Source organism: Schistocerca americana, chromosome 2, assembly GCF_021461395.2.
Source record: "Schistocerca americana isolate TAMUIC-IGC-003095 chromosome 2, iqSchAmer2.1, whole genome shotgun sequence".
Lineage (NCBI taxonomy): Eukaryota > Metazoa > Arthropoda > Insecta > Orthoptera > Acrididae > Schistocerca > Schistocerca americana.
Window position 1 is genome coordinate 742,409,509 of NC_060120.1, and position 21,273 is coordinate 742,430,781.

The 21,273-nt window shown below is 45.3% G+C and overlaps 1 protein-coding gene across 1 annotated transcript in view; it reads right to left on the reverse strand.

The window, feature by feature from the left end:
• Nucleotides 1-5,935: 5,935 nt before the first annotated feature.
• Nucleotides 5,936-21,273, reverse strand: part of LOC124595938 — a 38,022-nt gene continuing 22,684 nt past the window's right edge. The window contains exon 3 of the mRNA XM_047134857.1: nucleotides 5,936-7,147. Within this exon, the coding sequence (XP_046990813.1) occupies nucleotides 6,752-7,147 (396 nt within the window). The 3' untranslated portion in view covers nucleotides 5,936-6,751. The remainder of the gene's footprint in view (nucleotides 7,148-21,273) is intronic.

Below are 21,273 nucleotides of genomic sequence, written 5' to 3' on the forward strand. Positions count from 1 at the left end.
GATGTCCAGCCCAAATCCTATATCATTTCAGTGACACTCTCTCCCATATTTCGCGATAACACAAAGCGTGCTGCCCTTCTTTGAACTTTTTCGGGTAAGGATCCCACACAGCGCAACGGTATTCTGAAAGACGACGGACAAGCGTAGTGTTGGCAGTCTCCTTAGTAGGTCTGTTACATTTTCTAAGCGTCCTGCCAATAAAACGCAGTCTTTGTTAGCCTTCCTCACAACATTTTCTATGTCTTCCTTCCAGTTTAAGTTGTTCTTAATTGTAATACCTAGGTATTTAGTTGAATTTACGGCTTTTAGATTAGACTGATTTATCATGTAACCGAAGTTTAACGAATTCTTTTAGCACTCATATGGATGACCTCACACTTTTGGTTATTTAGGGTCAACTGCCAATTTTCGCACCATTCAGATACCTTTTTTAATTTGTTTTCCAATTTGTTTTGATATTCTAATGACTAATTAGTCGATAAACGACAATTTCATCTGCAAACAACCTAAGACGGCTGCTGAGATTGTCTCCCAAATCGTTTATATAGATACAAAACAGTAAAGGGCCTATAACACTACCCTGGGGAACGCCAGAAGTCACTTCTGTTTTACTCGATGACATTCCGTCAATTACTACGAACTGTGTGACCTCTCTGACAGGAAGTCACAAATGCAGTCACATAACTGAGACAATATTCCATAAGCACGCAAATTCACTAGAAGCCGCTTGTGTGGAACAGCGTCAAAAGCCTTCTGGAAATCCAGAAAAACAGAATCGATCTGAAATCCTTTGTCAATAGCACTCTACACTTCATGCGAATAAAGAGCTAGTTGTGTTTCGCAAGAAAGACGTTTTCTAAACCCAGGTTGACTGTGTTTCAATACACCGTTTTCTTCGAGGTAATTCATAATGTTCGAACACAGTAAATGTTCCAAAATCCTGCTGCATATCTACGTTAACGATATGGGTCTGTAATTTAGTGGATTACTCCTACTACGTTCCTTGAATATTGGTGTGACCTGTGCAAGTTTCCAGCCTTTGGGTGCGGATCTTTCGTCGAGCGAACGGTTGTATATGATTGTCAAGTAGGGAACTAATGCATCAGCATACTCTGAAAGGAACCTAATAGGTATACAGTCTGGACCGGAAGACTTGCTTTTATTTAGTGATTTAAGTTGCTTCACTACTCCGAGGATACTTACTTCTACGTTCCTCATGTTGGCAGCTGATCTCGATTCGAATTCTGGAATATTTACTTCGTTTTCTTTTGTGAAGTCATTTCGGAAGGCTGGTTTTAGTAACACTGCTTTGGCAGCACTGTCTCGATTGCTATCGCGCAGAGAAGACATTGATTATTGCTTGCCTCTAACATATTTCACATACGACCAGTTTCTTTTTTGATTGTCTGCAAGGTTTCGAGACAAAGTTTCGTTGTGGAAACTGTTGTAAGCATTTCGCTTTGAAATCCGCGCTAAATTTCGAGCTTCTGTAAAAGATCGCAAATCTTGTGGGTTTAGCGTTGTTTGAATTTGGCATATTTGTTTCGTTGTTTCTGCAACAGTGTTCTGACCCGTTTTGTGTAGCAAGGAGGTTCAGTTCCGTCGTTTGTTAATTTATTTTGTATAAATCTCTCCATTGCTGCCGATACCATTTCTCTGGATTCAAACCACATCTGGTCTACACTTATGTTGTCAATTTGGAAGGAATGGAAATTGTCTCTCAGGAACGCGTCAAGAGAATTTTTTACTGCCTTTTTGAATAGGTATATTTTTCGTTTGTTTTTGGAGGATTTGGGGGTTACAATATTCAATGTCGCCACGACAAGCCTGTGTTCACGAATCCCTGTATCGGTTTTGATGCTCGTTATTAACTTAGGATTATATGTTACTAAGAGGTCAAGTGTGTTTTCACAACCGTTTACTATTCGCGTGGGCTCATGTACTAAATGCTCGAAATAATTTTCACAGAATGCGTTTAGCACAATTTCGGATGAAAAAAATGGTTCAAATGGCTCTGAGCACTATGGGACTCAACTGCTGACGTCATTAGTCCCCTAGAACTTAGAACTAGTTAAACCTAACTAACCTAAGGACATCACAAACATCCATGCCCGAGGCAGGATTCGAACCTGCGACCGTAGCGGTCTTGCGGTTCCAGACTGCAGCGCCTTTAACCGCACGGCCACTTCGGCCGGCTAATTTCGGATGATATTTTATGTGTACCTCCGGAATTAAACATGTATTTTCGCCAACATATCGAGGGTAAATTAAAGTCACCACCAACTATAATCGTATGAGTCGGGTACGTGTTTGAAATCAAATTCAAGTTTACTTTGAACCTTTCAGTAACTGTGTCATCTGAATTGGGAGGTCGGTTAAAGCATCCAATTATTATTTTATTCCGGTTGCCAACAATGACCCCTGCCCACACTATCTCACGGGAAGTATGTACTTCAATTTCGCGACAAGATAAACTACTTGTAACAGCAATAAACACGCCACCGTCAACCGTGTTTAGCCTATCCTTTCGGAACACCATTAGGTTCTTCGCAAAAATTTCGGCTGAGCTTATCTCCGGCTTTAGCCAGCTTTTAGTGCCTACAACGATTTGAGCATCAGTGCTTTCTATTAGTGCTTGGAGCTCTGGTACTTTACTAACACAGCTACGACAGTTTACAACTGTTATACCGATGGTTCCTGTATCTACGTTCTTCCTGTGGGCGGCCGGGGTGGCCGAGCGCTTCTAGGAGTCACAGTCTGGAACCGCGCGACCTCTACGGTCGCAGGTTCGAATCCTGCCTCGGGCATGGATGTGTGTGATGTCTTTAGGTTAATTAGGTTTAAGTAGTTTTAAGTTCTAGGGGACTGATGACCTCAGAAGTTAAGTCCCATAGTGCTCAGGGCCGTTTGAACCTTTTTTTTTTTTCTTCCTGTGTTCGGCCTGTACCCTTTGTGGCTGGAGCCTTTCTTGTGTTTTCCCGAGACCCTCTAACCTAAATAAACGCCCAGTCCACGCCACACAGCCCCTGCTATCCGTGTAGCAGGCTCCTGCGTATAGTGGACACCTGACCTATTCAGCCTAAACCGAAACAACTCGAAGTTTTTTGGACAACAGTATGTGATATAAACACAAGAGATCATGGAAGAAGGAAAGGGGTAGAGAGTAAATACTTAACTAGAAGACAACGTAGACGTGGCTGGAAAAATAGTGCAGTGCCAACAGTCCACAGGTAAGCGTGTTGTAGCCCAACATCTACACTCGTGGGCCAGGTGAAGTTGAACTGATATCAAGCCAACACGCATCTTAAGTATAGCCATGAGAATAAATATTTTTATGTACTGCACAATAAATAATATAATAAATAATTAAATAGAGGAGAACGACGACTATGCTGCAAAAGGACGGCACACCTTCCCTCCATAGGTAGGCGAATCGTGGCATAGCATCTCAGAAGTCTCAGATCGAAGCGGCTCGCATCGCTGAAACAATTATACTCCAGTCAATGAGATTCAAGGTCTAAGACGTATCTGGAGACGCCACGTACAGCGGTGGAATACCAACCTGACGCCTTACAGCTGGACAGCCAGCAGAGATGGTCTAGGGTGCCACTTATTTTCATAGCAAGGTTCCTTCGGTTGGCGTCTGCTGCTCCCTTACAGCACAGCGGTACGTCGACGATATTCTACGCTCCGTTTCGTCGACATCCATGGCAGGCCATCATAGGATTACATTTCGACATGATAATACCCGGCCGTATATGATGAGAGTTTCTACTGCTGATCTTCGTGCTTAGACAGCAAGGTCTCCGGATCTCTTTCCAATTGAGATCGTTTGGAGCATTATGGACAGGGCTCTCCAACCAGATCTGGATTTTGACCATCTAATGCGCCAATTGGACAGAATTTGGCACGACATCCCTCAGGATAACATCCAACGGCTCTATCTGTTAATTCGAAGTCGTTTAATGACTTATTTGAGGGACTAATGTGTTATTGACTTGCTCAATTTGTGTTATTTTTCTTGAACAAATCATCTGATTTTCAGAAATTGTAATCATTTGTTTGTCTGTACATGCACTTTACATCCATCGATTTCCGTCTTGCCTTATACACAGATACTGAAACGTCCCCTTTGGAAAATTGTGAATGACTGTGCTGGAAAAACGCTTACGTTATTTGATTTCCAAACAGCTGAGCAAAACTCAACGTACTGAGACAGTTTTCTCTTTACTTATTCTGATCATCACTAAACTGACACACAATATTTTAGCGCAACGCAGTCTGACTTTCAATAATCCCTACAAAAGAATGGCCCTTACTAACAATTACTTACAACTTTCATGAATCACTTACCTCACAAAAATCTTCGTGACTCGAACTACTGCAATACAGCGTGCGCCAATACTGCCAGCTAAATAAAAGTTTCTAACTACTGAAGGTACTAACTACTGATGGGCATAGTTAGCAAATGAAAGATTTTGATACAGAACAAACAACGTATTTACCTTAATAGCGTTCAAAAGTCATTATATATATATATATATATATATATATATATATATACAATTTTGTGACATCCATCTTTACAAATTTCATTTTTCTGACAGACACACGTACAGTTCGTCCACACATAGTAATCTCTCAAACCTCTGGCATCTCTCTCTCCACAGCCACCACTCCTGGCGGCTCACCTCCAACTCTACGCACTGTTCCCATCCAACTGCCCAACACTACGCAAGCGAATATTCCAACAATGAGTCCAACCAGCCACAGACTGCACACAGCACAGTCAGTGATTTTCATACAGAGCGTTACGTAAAAACCTAAACAGCCTACTTACAATACTCTTTACGTTCCAACCCCAGTGGTGCCCTGCACGGCGGGGTAGATAATCAAACTGACAAAAATAATTTTAAGATTAATGCAACAATATCCTTAGGTGACTTTCACACATTACCAGTCCACTAATCTGCCACACGGCGTAGCCGCGCGTTCTAGGACGCCTTGTCACGGTTCGCGCAACTCCCCCCGTCGGAGTTTCGAGTCCTCTCTCGGCCATGGGTGGGTGTATTGTTCTTAGCGTAAGTTAGTTTAAGTTGGATTGAGTAGTGTGTAAGCCTAGGGACCGATGGCCTCAGCAGTTTGGCCCCACAGAACTTACCACAAATTTCCATTTCCACTAATCTTGTATTGTCTGTTGTATTGCGCTGCACAAGTGTTTTTAGAGAGCAGCTGTTCAGAGAGTTGGGTTAAATGGCCATGACCAGCTATTTAGTAACGTATCTTGAACTATGACATGCGCTGCTGCAATGTATGTGATTCCCTTACACGTTCACGCGCTGCAAAAAGTTCTTTGGGAGTATTCATTACATTTTATAAGGAAGGCGTCGATGTGGATGTAAAAGAAGAGCTTCGGCCTGTTATACTGTGATCGAGATGGAGTCGTAACACAAAAATAACGTCCACTACGCAAATGGCCAAATTATACTTCAAACAGCACCCAAGGATAGATAGTGTAGCACGAGTATATACCTTATAGTGCACCGGTGCTTCCTAACATTAAAGTGACTCAAGGATACGAATCAGTACTGGCTCTTCCTCTAGGAAAGCCATAAGGGATGTCGAGGTAATAATTCGCTGACGGCTACTTCCAGTCTCTGGTGAAAGGCAGCTGCTCACTAACAGAGACGACGAATTGTTTACATCATACCACCCAGAAGACTTCCCACAACAACCCGTGAAGGTCTGTCAGCGAGTTACATACAACATACACGTACTTGCATTTTTCAGTTGATATGCTCAGTTCTGTTTAAAAGTGAAATCACATCACTTGTGAAGAAGGGGAACAAGCATTCGTGATATTTCTGAAAATGCAAACCATTCTAATTATTTTATTAGTAATTCTTTATTAGGCTTAACTGTATTTTAGGTAGAAAGTTCCAATCTCACTAATAAGCAGTGAAGACATTTACAAGTTTCAGCTTATCCTACGAACATTGTCAAACGCGTGTCAGGTACGAAATATAGGAAAAATTTTGTCACATACTTACACGTAGAGAATACACGTCTGACACAGTTACTTGTGTACCTCAGAAGCAGAAGGGTATTACAACTACAGGGTGCCCCAAAAGCCCGTTGAAATTTGAAAATTCATTACTTCATGGAACAATGTAGGTAGAGAGGGAAAAATTGACACACAGGCTTGAAATGACGTGGGGTTTTATTAAAACCGAAAAAAGATTCACAAACTAACCACCAAATAGCGCTTCATACTATACAAAAGTAACAATTAACATAATAACTGATTTTTAGCAAAGACGATGTTCTTTATAACAAATGATCAGCATGTCGGCCGTCATTCATCAATAACACCTGTAGTCGAGGAACAATGTTGTGAACAGCACTGTACAGCATATCAGTACGTATGGTGAGAAATTGCCCTCAGATGTTGTATTTTAGTGTCAGTAATGAGGTCGGACGATCGCAGTAGATTTACAACTTCGGGTAACCCCACAACCAATAACCACACGGATTGAGGAGGCCAAGCATGACGGACATGGTGGCTCAGAACGCGATCCTCACCAAACTACGTACACAAGACCTGTTTTTGAATAGCTATTGATCGTTGACGAATTTAAGCCTTTGCTTCTATGACTGTCGAAGATTCGAAGATCGCTCCTTACATATCTTTCAGATAAACCGACAAATGGCTCCTACGAATTTTAAAAAATACCGAATTTCCTAAAGATGATCATATAATTCCTTTCTTAGCGAAAATTGGAGCTACATATTTCAAGTAGGGCAATGAATACGGGTTCCGAAATGACTTAATGACAGCCTCGTCTAACTTCTTTGGATCGCTGAGCCCTTTTGCGTACTCTGCGCCGTTCTCCTCGGACGTGAGAACAAACCCACTCATGGTGCTGTAGAAGACAGCTGTGACCAGGCAGTGGTCCATGTCGCTCCTGAGCTCCTGCATGGTGTAGGCCTCTGCCTGCGGTCCCATGCCCAGACGCCGCAGCAGCCCCACCAGCGTGCTGTGGTACTCGCGCAGCAGGTCGTCCATGTGGTGCCGGTGGATGTCTTCGCTGGCGTTCGCGTACAGGAAGTACAGCAGGTCCGAGGCCGGGCTGGTCACTGATGAACACTGCAACGTCATCATGGTGTCAGTTATCAGGCAACGTCAGGTCTCCCAAGTAAAGAGTTCAAAAGTTATTTTTGTCTGATTGTTTTCCTGTTTGTCTTGGAACTACATTTAAACTCAGTTTGTGGTGAATCACTAACGTCAAGTAGTCAAAAGTGATTTAAAACGAAGAGCTGAGGACCCCTACTGCAGATTGCATAGCCAGTGTACAGGTAAACAAGTAAAACTGGTGGTGGTTACACTCGAGTTTAAAGATGGATGTTGTTGTTGTTGTTGTGGTCTTCAGTCCTGAGACTCGTTTGATGCAGCTGTCCATGCTACTCTATCCTGTGCAAGCGTCTTCATCTCCCAGTACCTACTACAACCTACATCCTTCTGAATCTGCTTAGTGTATTCATCTTTTAGTCTCCCTCTACGATTTTTACTCTCCACGCTGCCCTCCAATACCAAATTGGTGATCACTTGATGCCTCAGAACATATCCTACCAATCGGTCCATTCTTCTTGTCAAGTTGTGCCACAAACTTCTCTTCTCCCCAATCCTATTCAATACCTCCTCATCAGTTACGTGATCTACCCATCTAATCTTCAGCATTCTTCTGTAGCATCACATTTCGAAGGCTTCTATTCACTTCTTGTCCAAACTATTTATCGTCCATGTTTCACTTCCATACGTGGCTACACTCCATACAAATACTTTCAGAAACAACTTCCTGACACTTAAATCTATACTCGATGTTAACAAATTTTTCTTCTTCAGAAACGCTTTCCTAGCCATTGCCAGTCTACATTTTATATCCTCTCTACATCGACTATCATCAGTTATTTTGCTCCCCAAATAGCAAAACTCCTTTACTATTTTAAGTGTCTCATTTCCTAATCTAATTCCAGCAGCATCGCCCTATTTAATTCGGCTACATTCCATTATCCTCGTTTTGCTTTTGTTGATGTTCATTCTACACCCTCCTTTCAAGACACTGTCCATTCCGTTTAGCTGCTCTTCATGGTCCTTTGCTCTTTCTGACAGAATTACAGTGTCATCGACGAACCTCAAAGTTTTTATTTCGTCTCCGTGGATCTTAATACCTACTCCGAATTTTTCTTTTGTTTCCTTTACTGCTTGCTCAATATGCAGATTGAATAACATCGGGGACAGGTTACAACCCTGTCTCACTCCCTTCCCAACCGCAGATTCCCATTCATGCCCCTCGACTCTTATAACTGCCATCTGGTTTCTGTAAAAATTGTAAATAACCTTTCGCTCACGGTATTGTACCCCTGCCACCTTTAGAATTTGAAAGAGAGTATTCCAGTCAACATTGTCAAAAGCTTTCTCTAAGTCTACAAATGCTAGAAACGTAGGTTTGCCTTTCCTTAATCTAGCTTCTAAGTTAAGTCGTAGGGTCAGTATTGCCTCACTTGTCCCAACATTTCTACGGAATCCAAACTGATCTTCCCCGAGGTCAGCTTCTACTAGTTTTTCCATTCGTCTGTAAAGAATGCGCGTTAGTATTTTGCAGCCGTGACTTATTAATCTCATAGTTCGGTAATTTTCACATTTGTCAACACCTGCTTTCTTTGGGATTGGAATTATTATATTCTTCTTGAAATCTGACGGTATTTCGCCAGTCTCATACATCTTGCTCACTAGATGGTTGAGTTTTGTTAGGCCTGGCACTCCCAAGCCTGTCAGTAGTTCTAATGGAATGTTGTCTACTCCCGGGGCCTTGTTTCAACTTAGGTCTTTGAGTGCTCTGTCAAACTCTTCACGCAGTACAATATCTCCTATTCCATCTTCATCTACATTCTCTTCCATTTCTATAATATTGTCCTCAAGAATATCGCCCCTGCATAGACCCTCTACATACTCCCTCCACCTTTCTGCTTTCCCTTCTCTGCTTAGAGCTGGGTTTCCATCTCAGCCTATGATATTCATGCAAGTGGTCCTCTTTTCTCCAAAGGTCTCTTTAATTTTCCTTTAGGCAGTATCTATCTTACCCCTAGAGATATGTGCGTCTACATCCTTACATTTGTCCTCTAGCCACCCCTGCTTAGCCATTTTGCAGTTCCTGTCGATCTCATTTTTGAGACGTTTGTATTCCTTTTTGCCTGCTTCATTTACTGCTTTTTTATATTTTCTCCTCTCATCAATTAAATTCAATATCTCTTCTGTTACCCAAGGGCCGGTCGGAGTGGCCGAGCGGTTCTGTCACCCAAGGATTTCTACGAGCCCTCGTCTTTTTACCTACTTGATCCTCTGCTGCCTTCACTACTTCATCCATCAAAGCTACCCATTCTTCTTCTATTGTATATCTTTCACCCATTCTTGTCAATTGTTCCCATATGCTCTCCCTGAAACTCTGTACCACCTCTGGTTTAGTCAGTTTATCCTGGTCCCATCTCCTTAAATTCCCACCTTTTTGCAGTTTCTTCAGTTTTAATCTACAGCTCATAACCAACAGGTTTTGGTCAGAGTCCACATCTGCCCCTGGAAATGTCTTACAATTTAAAACCTGGTTCCTGAATCTCTGTCTTGCCATTATATAATCTATCTGATAGGTTCTAGTATCTCTAGGCTTCTTCCATGTAAACAACCTTCTTTTATGATTCTTGAACCAAGTGTTACCTATGATTAAGTTGTGCTCTGTGCAAAATTCCACCAGGCGGCTTCCTCTTTCATTTCTTACCCCCAATCCATATTCACCTACTACGTTTCCTTCTCTCCTTATTCCTACTGCCGAATTCCAGTCACCCATGACTATTAAATTTTCGTCTCCCTTCACTATCTGAATGATTTATTTTATCTCGTCATACATTTCATCAATCTCTTCGTCATCTGCGGAGCTAGTTGTCATATAAACTTGTACTGCTGTGGTAGGCGTGGGCTTCGTATCTATGTTGGCCACAATAATGCGTTCACTATGCTGTTTGTGGTAGCTCACCCGCATTCCTATTATCCTATTCATTATTAAACCTACCCCTGCATTACCCCTATTTGATTTTGTATTTATAACCCTGTATTCACCTGACCAGAAGTCTTGTTCCTCCTGCCACCGAACTTCACTAATTCCCACTATATGTAACTTTAACCTACCCATTTCCCTTTTTAAATTTTCTATCCTACCTGCCCGATTAAGGGATCTAACATTCCACGCTCCGATACGTAGAACGCCAGTTTTCTTTCTCCTGATAACAAAGTCCTCCTGAGTAGTCCCAGCCCGGAGATCCGAATGAGGGGCTATTTACCTCCGGAATATTTTACCCAAGACGATGCCATCATCATTTAACCATAGAATAAAGCTGCATGCCCTCGGGCAAAACTACGGCTGTAGTTTCCCCTTGCTTTGAGCTGTTCGCAGTACCAGCACAGCAAGGCCGTTTTGGTTATTGTTACAAGGCCAGATCAGTCAATCATCCAGACTGTTTCCCCTGCAACTACTGAAAAGGCTGCTGTCCCTCTTCAGAAACCACACGTTTGTCTGGCCTCTCAACAGATACCCCTCCGTTGTGGTTGCACCTATGGTACGGCTATCTGTATCGCTGAGGTACGCAAGACTCCCCACCAACGGCAAGGTCCATGGTTCATGGGGGGGGATTCCTTGCAAACGCCAATATCCTAAGCCCCTAACAGTTCGGATGTTCGGATTTCGTGCTGGGCGTAGCACAATCCAGCAAGCCATTCATCTGGAAGAGCACATATGCACGCAGAAACACCAGTGCAGCAGCACCGGAGCCATTTTCCTCGACATCTAAAAGGTGTTCTGCCGTGTTTGGTATGGCAGCCTATTATATAAGATGTGTAAGTACAACTGTCCACTACACATCCTAAAAATGGTCAAGTCCTTCCTGGCCAAAAGAATGTTTTACTCTTCGAGAGATGGAGTAGACAGCCGCATAAGATCCATTGAAGCTAAAGTGCCCCAAGGATCTGCACTTGCTCCCCCCCTGTACCTTAATATACAAGGGCTGTTCGATTAAGAATCCTCATAATTCTTATGGTCATAAATTCTCGCGCTAAAATTTAATATTATGATATTCTGTTAGCTTAATGTGCAAAAAACACGCCGTAATAGTTTTATTGTTGGGACTCCTGGTGCCCGCCTGTGAGGGGCTGTAATGGAGATAACAAGCGAGGAACAATCCGTGTCCTTGAAATTCTGCTTTCATCTCAACAAATCTTCAGCTGAGGCCTGTGCAATGTTGCAGGAGGCCTATGGAGAGTCCACTCTACCCTACTGCACAGCTCTGAGTTGGTTGAAAATGTTTAAAGATGGGAGACAATCAATTTCAAAGGAAGGTGGACCCGGTGCTCCAGTCACTGCTCTTACGGAAGAAAACATCAACACTGCTGCTGTCATTGTGAGAGAGGATCGAAGAATTATCTTAAGATCACTTTCTGAAATACTGAACATTTCATTGGGTGCCACCCACACGTTGGTCACAGAAGAATTAAAAATGAGACGTGTTTGTGAGTCATGGGTTCCAAGACTGTTGATTCCGGAACAAAAGCACATTGGTGCGCAGGTCTGCACGCAGTTAAAGTTGGTGTTAGAGGAAGATCCGGAGTTTCTTTCAAATGTAATCACTGCTGATGAAACTTAGCTACATTGTTTTGATCCTGAGAGCAGGCAGCAAAGCTCAGTGTGGAAATCTCCTTCATCACCAACCCCCAAAAAAGCAGAAGTGGTTGCTTCTGCTGGGGAAGTTATGGTCATCTCAATCTTTGATATTCATGGAATGGTTTATCGACATGTTGTACCTGCACACACACCAGTAACTGGACAAAACTACAGCGATGTCCTGAAAACATTGCAAGTCCATATCAGGTGCAAAAGACCACATTTCCGTGAAGCAGGCTGGGTGCTGCACCACGATAATACGCGGCCGCATATTGCCAGTGTTATTGCTGGATACCTTACAAAAATCAACGTGAAGTGCATCCCTCATCCTCCCTATAGTTCGGATTTAGCCCCATGTGCCGTTTTTATATTCCTTAACATGAAGAAACGCTCTCGTGGGAGGCATTATCAATCACCAGAAGCAGTGGTGAAGGCAGAGGAGGAGATTTTGAAGGACCTCTCAAAAAATGGTTTCCAGCATATATTTGAAGACTGACAGAAACTCTGAGACAAGTGCATCGCATTCGTGGGAGACTGCTTTGAGAAGGACCACCAAAATTATGATGATAAGTGAACGTATGTCGTCAAAAATTTGTGATCATTCTTTATTGAACAGCCCTCATACTATCGATGTAACCAACGAGCGTGGAGGGGGGGGGGGATAACCCTTTATGCAGGTGACACTGCTCTGTGCAACAGCGGGCAAAACATCAGTTTTATAGTAGCCAGACTATAGCGACTTATGAACAGTGTTGTTAAATGATGTAACAAATGGAAAGTAAAAATAAAAGCAGAAAATTGCCAGGCAATCATATTCACTACAAGCCACTAACTAAAAAAAAAAAAAAAGAAAAACTAGAAACATCCAAATAAACGACCAGGATCTGCCATGGAGACGGTGAATTACCTACCCAGGACAAAAACTCGACAGCGCGCTAACCTTCAGACAACACATCTCAGAGGCTTCCAATAAAGCATGTGAAAGAAGATTGATTCAGTTATATCCACTAATAAAAGGCAGACGGCTATCTACATAAGACAAATTACGCATCTGGAAAACGGTTATCCTACCAATTACACTATATGGCTCGGAAGTATGGAGCATGGTGGCAAACACCAGCCTAACGAAAGTCGAGAGAGCCCAGAACAGGGAACATTGCATTATCTCAGTTGTACCAAGATTTATCATCAACGAAGAGATTCGAGTTATGCTGAACCATCCTACTGTATACCAAATCATTACACAAAAATCCACCTCATTCTGCAGTGCATGCCATAACTCACAATTTCATCTCATCAGCTCACTCGGAGAAGAGCCCCCATCATAACACCCCATTTATAACTCACCCCCATTATAACACACTCACCACCACCATCCATAGTCAGTTCAAATGATAAACACCAAAACCATCATTTACACTAGCTAAGCGAAAGACAGAGTGACACGGGACGCTGGATCTTCCGGTCGTGTCAGATTCCGGCTACTGTACTGTACCATACCAGAAATCGAACCTGTATGATACCATTCACATGCAGAAATCTTACTGATAGAAATGACGGATACACTGCAATAACGTCAACAGAAGTAACCACACTGAAGCGCCAAAGAAACTGGTATAGGCATGCGCATTCAAATACAGAGATATGAAAACATGCAGAGTAAGGCGCGGTGTTATTGTCGGCGCACGACCGATGGCATACAGCATCTCCGAGGTAGCGATGGTAGCGAGGTAGCGTCCTATACGACCATTTCACTAGTGTACCGTGAATATCAGGAATCCGGCAAAACATCAAATCTCCGACATCGCTGCGGCCGGAAAAAGATCCTGCAAGAATGGGACCAACGACGACTGAAGAGAATCGTTCAACATGACAAAGTCCATCCGTTCCGCAAATTGCTGCAGATTTCAATGCTGAGCCATCAACAAGAGTCAGCGTCCGAACCATTCAACGAAACGTCTTATCCATATGGGCTTTCAGAACCGAGGGCCCTCTAGTGTACCCTTGATGACTGCACGACACAAAGCTTTACACCTTGCTTGGGCCCGTCAACACCGACATTGCACTGTTGATGACTGGAAACACGTTGCCAAGTCGTACGAGTCTCGTTTGAAATTGTATCGAACGGAAGGACGTATACGGGTATGGAAACAAACTCATGAATCCGTGGACCCTGCATGTCAGCAGGGGAATGTTCAAGCTGGTGGAGGCTCTGTAATGGTGTGGGGCGTGTGCACTTGGAGTGATATGGGACCCCCGACAGTGGCCACATACGAAGCATCCTGTCTGATCACCTGCATCTATTCATGTCCATTGTGCATTCCGATGGTCTTGAGCAATTCCAGCAGGACAATGCGACATCCCACACGTCCAGAATTGCTACAGAGTGGCTCTGTCTTCTGAGTTTAAGCACTGCCGCTGGCCACAAAATTTTGCAGACATGAACGCTATTGAGCATACCTGGGATGCCTTGCAACATGGTGTTCAGAATAGATCTCCACCCCCTCGTACTTTTACGAATTTATTGACAGCCCTGCATGATTCGTGGCATCAATTCTCTCCACTGTACTTCAGACATAAGTCAAGTCGATGCCACGGCGTGTCGCGGCACTTCTGCGTGTACTAGTTCCTTTGGCTCTTCAGTGTGGCGAGTGCCAAATTGTGCGAGGAACTTCCAATACATTATCGGTACTGTCGTAAGGTAACCTGTCGATACGACACAGATGGGAATCGTCCTGGGCACAGAGGTTGGCCCTAGAAGTTTCCCTGTTGTTCGCCGACGCCGTCCAACCTGCAGCTACACGAGTGCCACGTCCACTGAGGTGAGGTACCAACAGCGCCACAGATCATTTGTTTAACAGGCTGCCCTGCGGTAGTGTTCTCGCTTCCCACGCCCGGGTTCCCGGGTTCGATTCCCGGCGGGGTCAGGGATTTTCTCTGCCTCGTGATGGCTGGGTGTTGTGTGCTGTCCTTAGGTTAGTTAGGTTTAAGTAGTTCTAAGTTCTAGGGGACTTATGACCACAGCAGTTGAGTCCCATAGTGCTCAGAGCCATTTTCTTTTTTTTTTCGACAGGCTGCCCGCCTGCCGCTCTGCCAAGTTCAGTAGCTCCAGTCTAACGGCAGTCGAGTATCGACGTAGCACACTCGCAAGTTTCCCTACGCGTGTAATGCAACAGAACTTTTCTCAATACTTGACTTGTGTTTAGTACTGTGGATTGCAAGCCGGACGTGAATTGTGAACTTTCCAGGTGTCTAACTTGTCCCGGCATGGCCCAATGTCTTGTACAAGGAGTTCGACGACGATTCTTTCTATTATTTGAGTATATTACAATATTTCTCACAATGATTGTGTTCTTTAATTCATCTGATTTCTGCCTCGGAAACCCCTGCACCATCCCGACGGGACACATTATAATTTTGGTTATGAAACTTTACTTGGCCACTTCCGATACAGCAGCAGAAAACGTAAAGGATGTTGTCATTTCAGTCTGAGAAAATGTTACAGAACATATTGTCAACACCTAACGTTTTCTAGCATCATTTCACAGCCAGTTTAATGGCGGAGTACATAACGTAACACTATAAAAGTATAACTGATGTTACTATTCGGCAATTTTTACCACAGATGGTTGGGCCTAGTCGAAGTTAACCACAAAACAAACTGCTGTAATATTTACCAATCGGAACTACAATGCCAAGCCCACTGTACTTCCCATAATCAACACCAACGTCTAACACACACACACAACCAAATATCTTTTTAGAAGAGAAAGGGAAAGGAGGAAGAAGTTTTTTATTGCGAATTACCACTTATCTCCTGTCCGGCCCCGGTAGCTGAATGGCGGCAGTCAGCCTTCAGCGGCGCATCGGTTCGGACGGTGTTTACGTATCTGCCGCACGTCTGCGCGACAGGTGTTAACGTTAAGTGTGTAGCGGTTGTGCCACGGTACACGTAGAACGAATCATGGCCTCGTCGTTCCGCAAATCGACACTGAAATTTAGTTTTGTTAACGAATATGCTCGACCAAAGGCTTACGAGATCGAACGTTATTTACGGGACGAGGTGAAAATCGAACCTGACGTTCTAGTTGGAATACACTTATCTATGGTAAGCAGCGTTGCCTATGTCAAGCTCATAAATGAAGCGGCATGTGACGAACTACTACTACGACACCGACAAGGACTTCGTTTCTGTCATTCGGACGGGAATGTAGGAGCGGTAGCAGTTGAACACGCCGGCATCGGACTCCGAACGATCCGCATCTTCCATTCGAAGTGCCAGAAGAATTGGTGACAGACGCCCTGCGTCCTTACGGAACTGTCCTATCCCACATGTCTGAAAAATGGGCGAGTTTCAAGACGTATCCGGTCCTCAATGGCGTCAGAGAAAAACGGATCGAACTCCGAAAACACGTCCCGTCATACTTGTACATCGCCGGTTGTAGGGCGATTGTCATCTACGACGGACAACCAAGGACGTGCTCTGGATGTGGGAAGGAGGGATACGTCCGTTCTGAGTGTGTTCAACGAAGGTTGTTACAGCTGCCACGGGATGATCCACCCCTCACACCGCGTCCAACTGTGCTCCTCATGACTTATGTCGCCGCATTACGCGACGACGTGAGCCGCGATACAGAAGCGTACCGTAACACACAGACAGAGGCAGATCGTGGCGAGCCACGGAAGGACGATCTTTCGCTGGACCGCCTGCAGCAATCACAGGACGCCCTCTCCTCGGTGCCGATTGCAGCCCCTTCAGATAAGGCACTTGCAGACGTCGATAATACGACGGTGCACGATTCCGACGTCCCCCATGAACAACTGGAGACAATGCTGACCTCTGATTCCGAAGCCCGGCAACGAAAACAGCGATCGCCAAAACGCCGGAAGAAGCGCCGCCTCACTGTGGAGAACGACCAATCTGATCTAGCAAGCAATTCTGAGATTTTTTCGTGTACACAGCAGACAACCATGGATACAGAAGAACTGCCTAGCGTGGATGCAACGGTGGCAAGTGGCAAGCGGGACGGCGACACGACCTTCCGCTGACGATGCTCCAGACATAGCGACGGAGTTCGATCGATGGCAACAGGCTACTGAGGAGGCTACGGCGCCTACAACGCACGACAATGATGGGACACTAGGGGACTGGTCAGAAGACCCACCCTCGTGGGGAACAGATGATGCCGGAGGAACTGCTCCCACACACTCTCCCGGTGTAAGACCGGCAGAGTGCACGGAATAACGGCAGACCATATGAGGGGACGGCGGGAGACGTTAGTACGAAAGCAGCCTGTGTAGGGAAGAATTAGCGACCGTACGGTGCCCTGTCTACGTTGACAGCCATGCAACAAGCTTATCGGATAGGGTCTGTTAACATCAATCGCATTGGGACGCCGGTAAAGAACAAGATGCTCAGTGACATGATAAAGGCTGCAGATTTAGACTAGCACTATTACAGGAGGTTCGGGTAGTTCCCCCCTCGGACTTTTACGGTTACAACATTTATTATTCCCCGTGTGACGAGAGAGGCGTCGGCACAGCGATCCTATTAAAGGAAGGGATACGTGCAGACGAAGTAGAGTATTTGCCTTCTGCCCGTGGTACGTCCGTGACCATACGCGGAATACGTTTGACCAAAATATACACACCGTCAGGCTCGGACAAGAGAAGGGACAGAGCAGATTTTTACGCCCATGAGGTTACACCGTTGTTCCAGGGACGATACGATGCTTGCATACTCGGCGGAGATTTTAATTGTATGCTCGACAGAAAGGACCAACATCCTAACTATACTACTAGCCAAGAACTTAGGGAGCTAGTCAACGGGATGGAATTAGTCCATACATGGGACCTGAAGTATCGCAACCAACCAGGATATACGTTTTTTACTAGCCACTCCACGAGCCGTTTGCATCGGATCTACGTTTCAAGGGCGTTAACAATGTCGACGGTGGACGCAGAAATATGGTCAACAACGCATATATTTGTACGGTTAACCTTGCTAGACAGCAGGTATGGAGACGGAGGGGCAATTGGAAGATGAACGTCTCCCACCTGCGTGATGCAGAATGCCGACGCATGGTGGAGGACGCGTGGCATGGCTGCCTCCGTCGACGAAATTCTTTCGGTTCTGTACTGCAGTGGTGGATCGAGTGCGCGAAGCCAGCTTTTCAGAGGACGTTAACAGGTTACGGGAAGGAGGTTTCTCAATGGCAGCGCACGACCACCGAGTTTTACTTTACTGCTCTCTGGGAACTGTTAGATCAATCACCTACACCAGAACGCCAGACATCCGTCCACAGAGTCAAGGCGAAGCTGCTACAACTTGCGACGCAGAGAATGGCGGGAACGATGATGCGCACGAGGTCTCAGGATTGCCCGCCCAACGAGGTTCCCTCGATGCATTACGTGATAAAGGAAACGCAAAGTCGACGAAGGGCGTTAATATATGAGATCGATCTCGGCGATGGCCGTCGTTTTACAACACAAAGGGGCATAGCACAGGCGTTCACGGATCATTTTAGCAGATTCTATGCGAGCAACGGGGAGGGTCAGAGGGAGCTGGGGAACGTCCTGGAAGAGATCCCAGACGCGACGAGTGTGAACGGGGAAGCAGACGGGTTAACTGAAATTACGTGTGAAGATCTGGAAGAAGCGATTACACGAGGTGCCTGCAACAAGTCCCCAGGTCCAGACGGATTCCCTTTGGAATTTTACCGTTCCTTTGTGACCATTATGACACCGATGTGGCTATGCTTAATGATCTTCTGCGGCAAGAAGTACCGGTTCACAATAAATTCACGGAAGGGCTCATGATATCGATACTAAAGCCCCGTGGCGGCAAACGGCCTTGTGATTATCGCCCCTTGACCCTCCTTAATAGTGACTACAAGATCTTCATGCGCATACTGGGCAGTCGTAGCAAAAATTCGCTGGAGAATCGAATACATGCCGATCAGACTTGTCTTGGCGGCATCAGTAATATCCACACAGCCTTGGGAGACTATCGTGACGTCGTCGCCCTCGCGGCTGCACGCCGCCTCCGGGGGGCGATGGTTGCTGTAGATTTCGATTATGCTTTTGATCGCGTGGAACATGTGTACCTCGCGGCGGTGATGAACAGGATGGGTGTCTCGCCATTATTGACCACTGCCGTGATGCGGCTGTTGCACGCCGCCAGATCAGCGATGGTGATCAACGGAGGGAGAACTGAGTATTTTAAGATCTTAAGATCAGTCAGGCAGGGCTGCCCCTTGTCGATCCTCCTATATGCGATCGCCTTAGAACCGAGCCTGGCCGGCCTTCACCGCCGTCTTACCGGGATCTCCCTACGGCATCTATCATTCAAATGCAAGGCATACGAGGATGACATTGATTTTCCGTACGGAATGAGGGGGAGACTCAAACAGCACTGGATTGGCTACAGACGTATGGGATGGCAGCTGGAAGTGAGGTCAACTACCGAAAATCACAATTCATGCACGTGGGGCGTCGACTAGAACCAGGAACGGAAGGACCCCTACCTGCGGTGCAAACCCTCCGCTGTTTGGGTATCACCTTTCATAAGGCGACAGCGGGAGCGGCTGAGGACAACTACCGGAGGTTGTTACTCAGAGTCCGCACGGCAGTACGACTAAACGCCCTACGGTCGATGGATATGCTGCAGCGAGAGTTACTCGTCAACCTTTATCTCGCGCCCATGATGTGCCACCTGACACACATTCTCGCCTTGACGCGCTCGATGTCTATGAGGTTTCAGGCGGCTTTTGGGTACTATGTAAGCCTGGGACAGCTCTTTAAGGTACAGTACAACACGCTTACCCTCCCAGAGCGAGAGGGGGGAGTTGGTGCACGAGAAGGCGCGTGCCATGTATATTAATACTATGCTCAAACGGTGGCGCAACAGGAATCACTCGCTTACGGGGACGATCATCGAAGAACTAGTACCAACATCGCATCTTCCTCCAGTCAATGTCGGCCATATATCGCCCCCGTTAACGTATGTGCGCACGTTCATCGTGGAACACAGTTACATTCGAGAGCGTTTACCGACGACCCGACAGTCTACATCGAAGGACGTATACCATCTGCTTCTTCGACAGATCGCCCGGAATAGGGTGGAACGGAAACATCCAGCCGTTAATTGGCACGTGGTGTGGCGCACGGTACGCCACCCCCACCCACCTACAACAGCCAGATCAACATGGTACATTGTAGTGAACCGAAAATACCCTACGAATGATAAAAAATACGCAATACATTTGGCGGATTCGCCCATGTGTCAGCAATGAGGCGTGCTGGATACGGACGACCATCGGCTGGTCTGCAGCGAGGCATTGGCTGTCTGGACTCTCGCAAGGAAGATAATTGCGTTCATGCGGCGCACTATCTATACAGCAGTCTCTTCTGACATAGTATTTTTTCCAGAGGAAACGTATTTTCCGCGTCATAAGACGAACGCAGTGGCGTGGATCACAGGTATGACGGTCCATTACATCTATCGAGACACACGTCTGAACGTACTGAACGTACTGATTACTGGCAATACTTGCCAGATGGACACACAAAGCTGTTACGGCTACGAAAGTACAAGGATTGGTACGCCAATTTCCTAGTAACGGTTTTTGCGGACCCGCCATATACTTGGGGTGTGCCGGGTGCGCAGAGGTTAGCGGCGGTGCTGTTGTGAAACCGACCAAGTAAAGTGAACAGTTAAGAACAACTATATGAGTATGTGACCTTGGGAAAGCTAACGCTTGCACAGTCAGCAGTGGGATGTAGTACAAGTTTCGTTTTCATTCTATAAATACTTTTCTTTAAGGTGCCGGAGGTGGCCCCACTCTGACTTTGTTGTTATTTCACGGTGCATGGTGGGACGGCAGCGAGCTTCCTTCCAGGACAGTTATAATGTGTAAGGACGTACTATGTTTATTTTGTGAATAATAAAGGTTTCTGTTTCTCCTACCTTCGTTTAAAAAATTAAATAAATAAAATAAAATGAAATAAAAAAATTAAAAATAAAAAACCTCACTCCTGACATTTCTTTCCTTTCTCAAAAAAAGGGGGTGGTCAGCGCGTCAAAAAAAAAGAAAAGAAATTGTCAGCGTGACGGATTGTCAATCCTCTGGGCCCGTATTCGATTCCCGGCTGGGTCGGGGAATTTTCTCCGCCCAGGGACTGGTTGTTGTGCTGTCCTCATCGTCATCCTCATCGACTGCAGGTTGGCGAAGTGGCGTCAAATTAAAAGACCGGCATCCAGTGACTGGTCTGCCCGAAGGGGGGCCCTAGCTATACGATTAAATAAATAAATAAAAATTATCTCTGTTTAGTGTGCATAACAGGCGTATATGACCATGGCCTGCTCGTTCTCAGTGGGTTCGATGAATATATCCATCTGCAGCGTTCTGTGGCTTGCAACCAATGCAAATGAAGAGTTTCAGGCAGAAAGGTGTTCTAAATTAATGCTTCCTCCACTAGATCGAACCTCCTGTCAGTCTAATGTTCACGA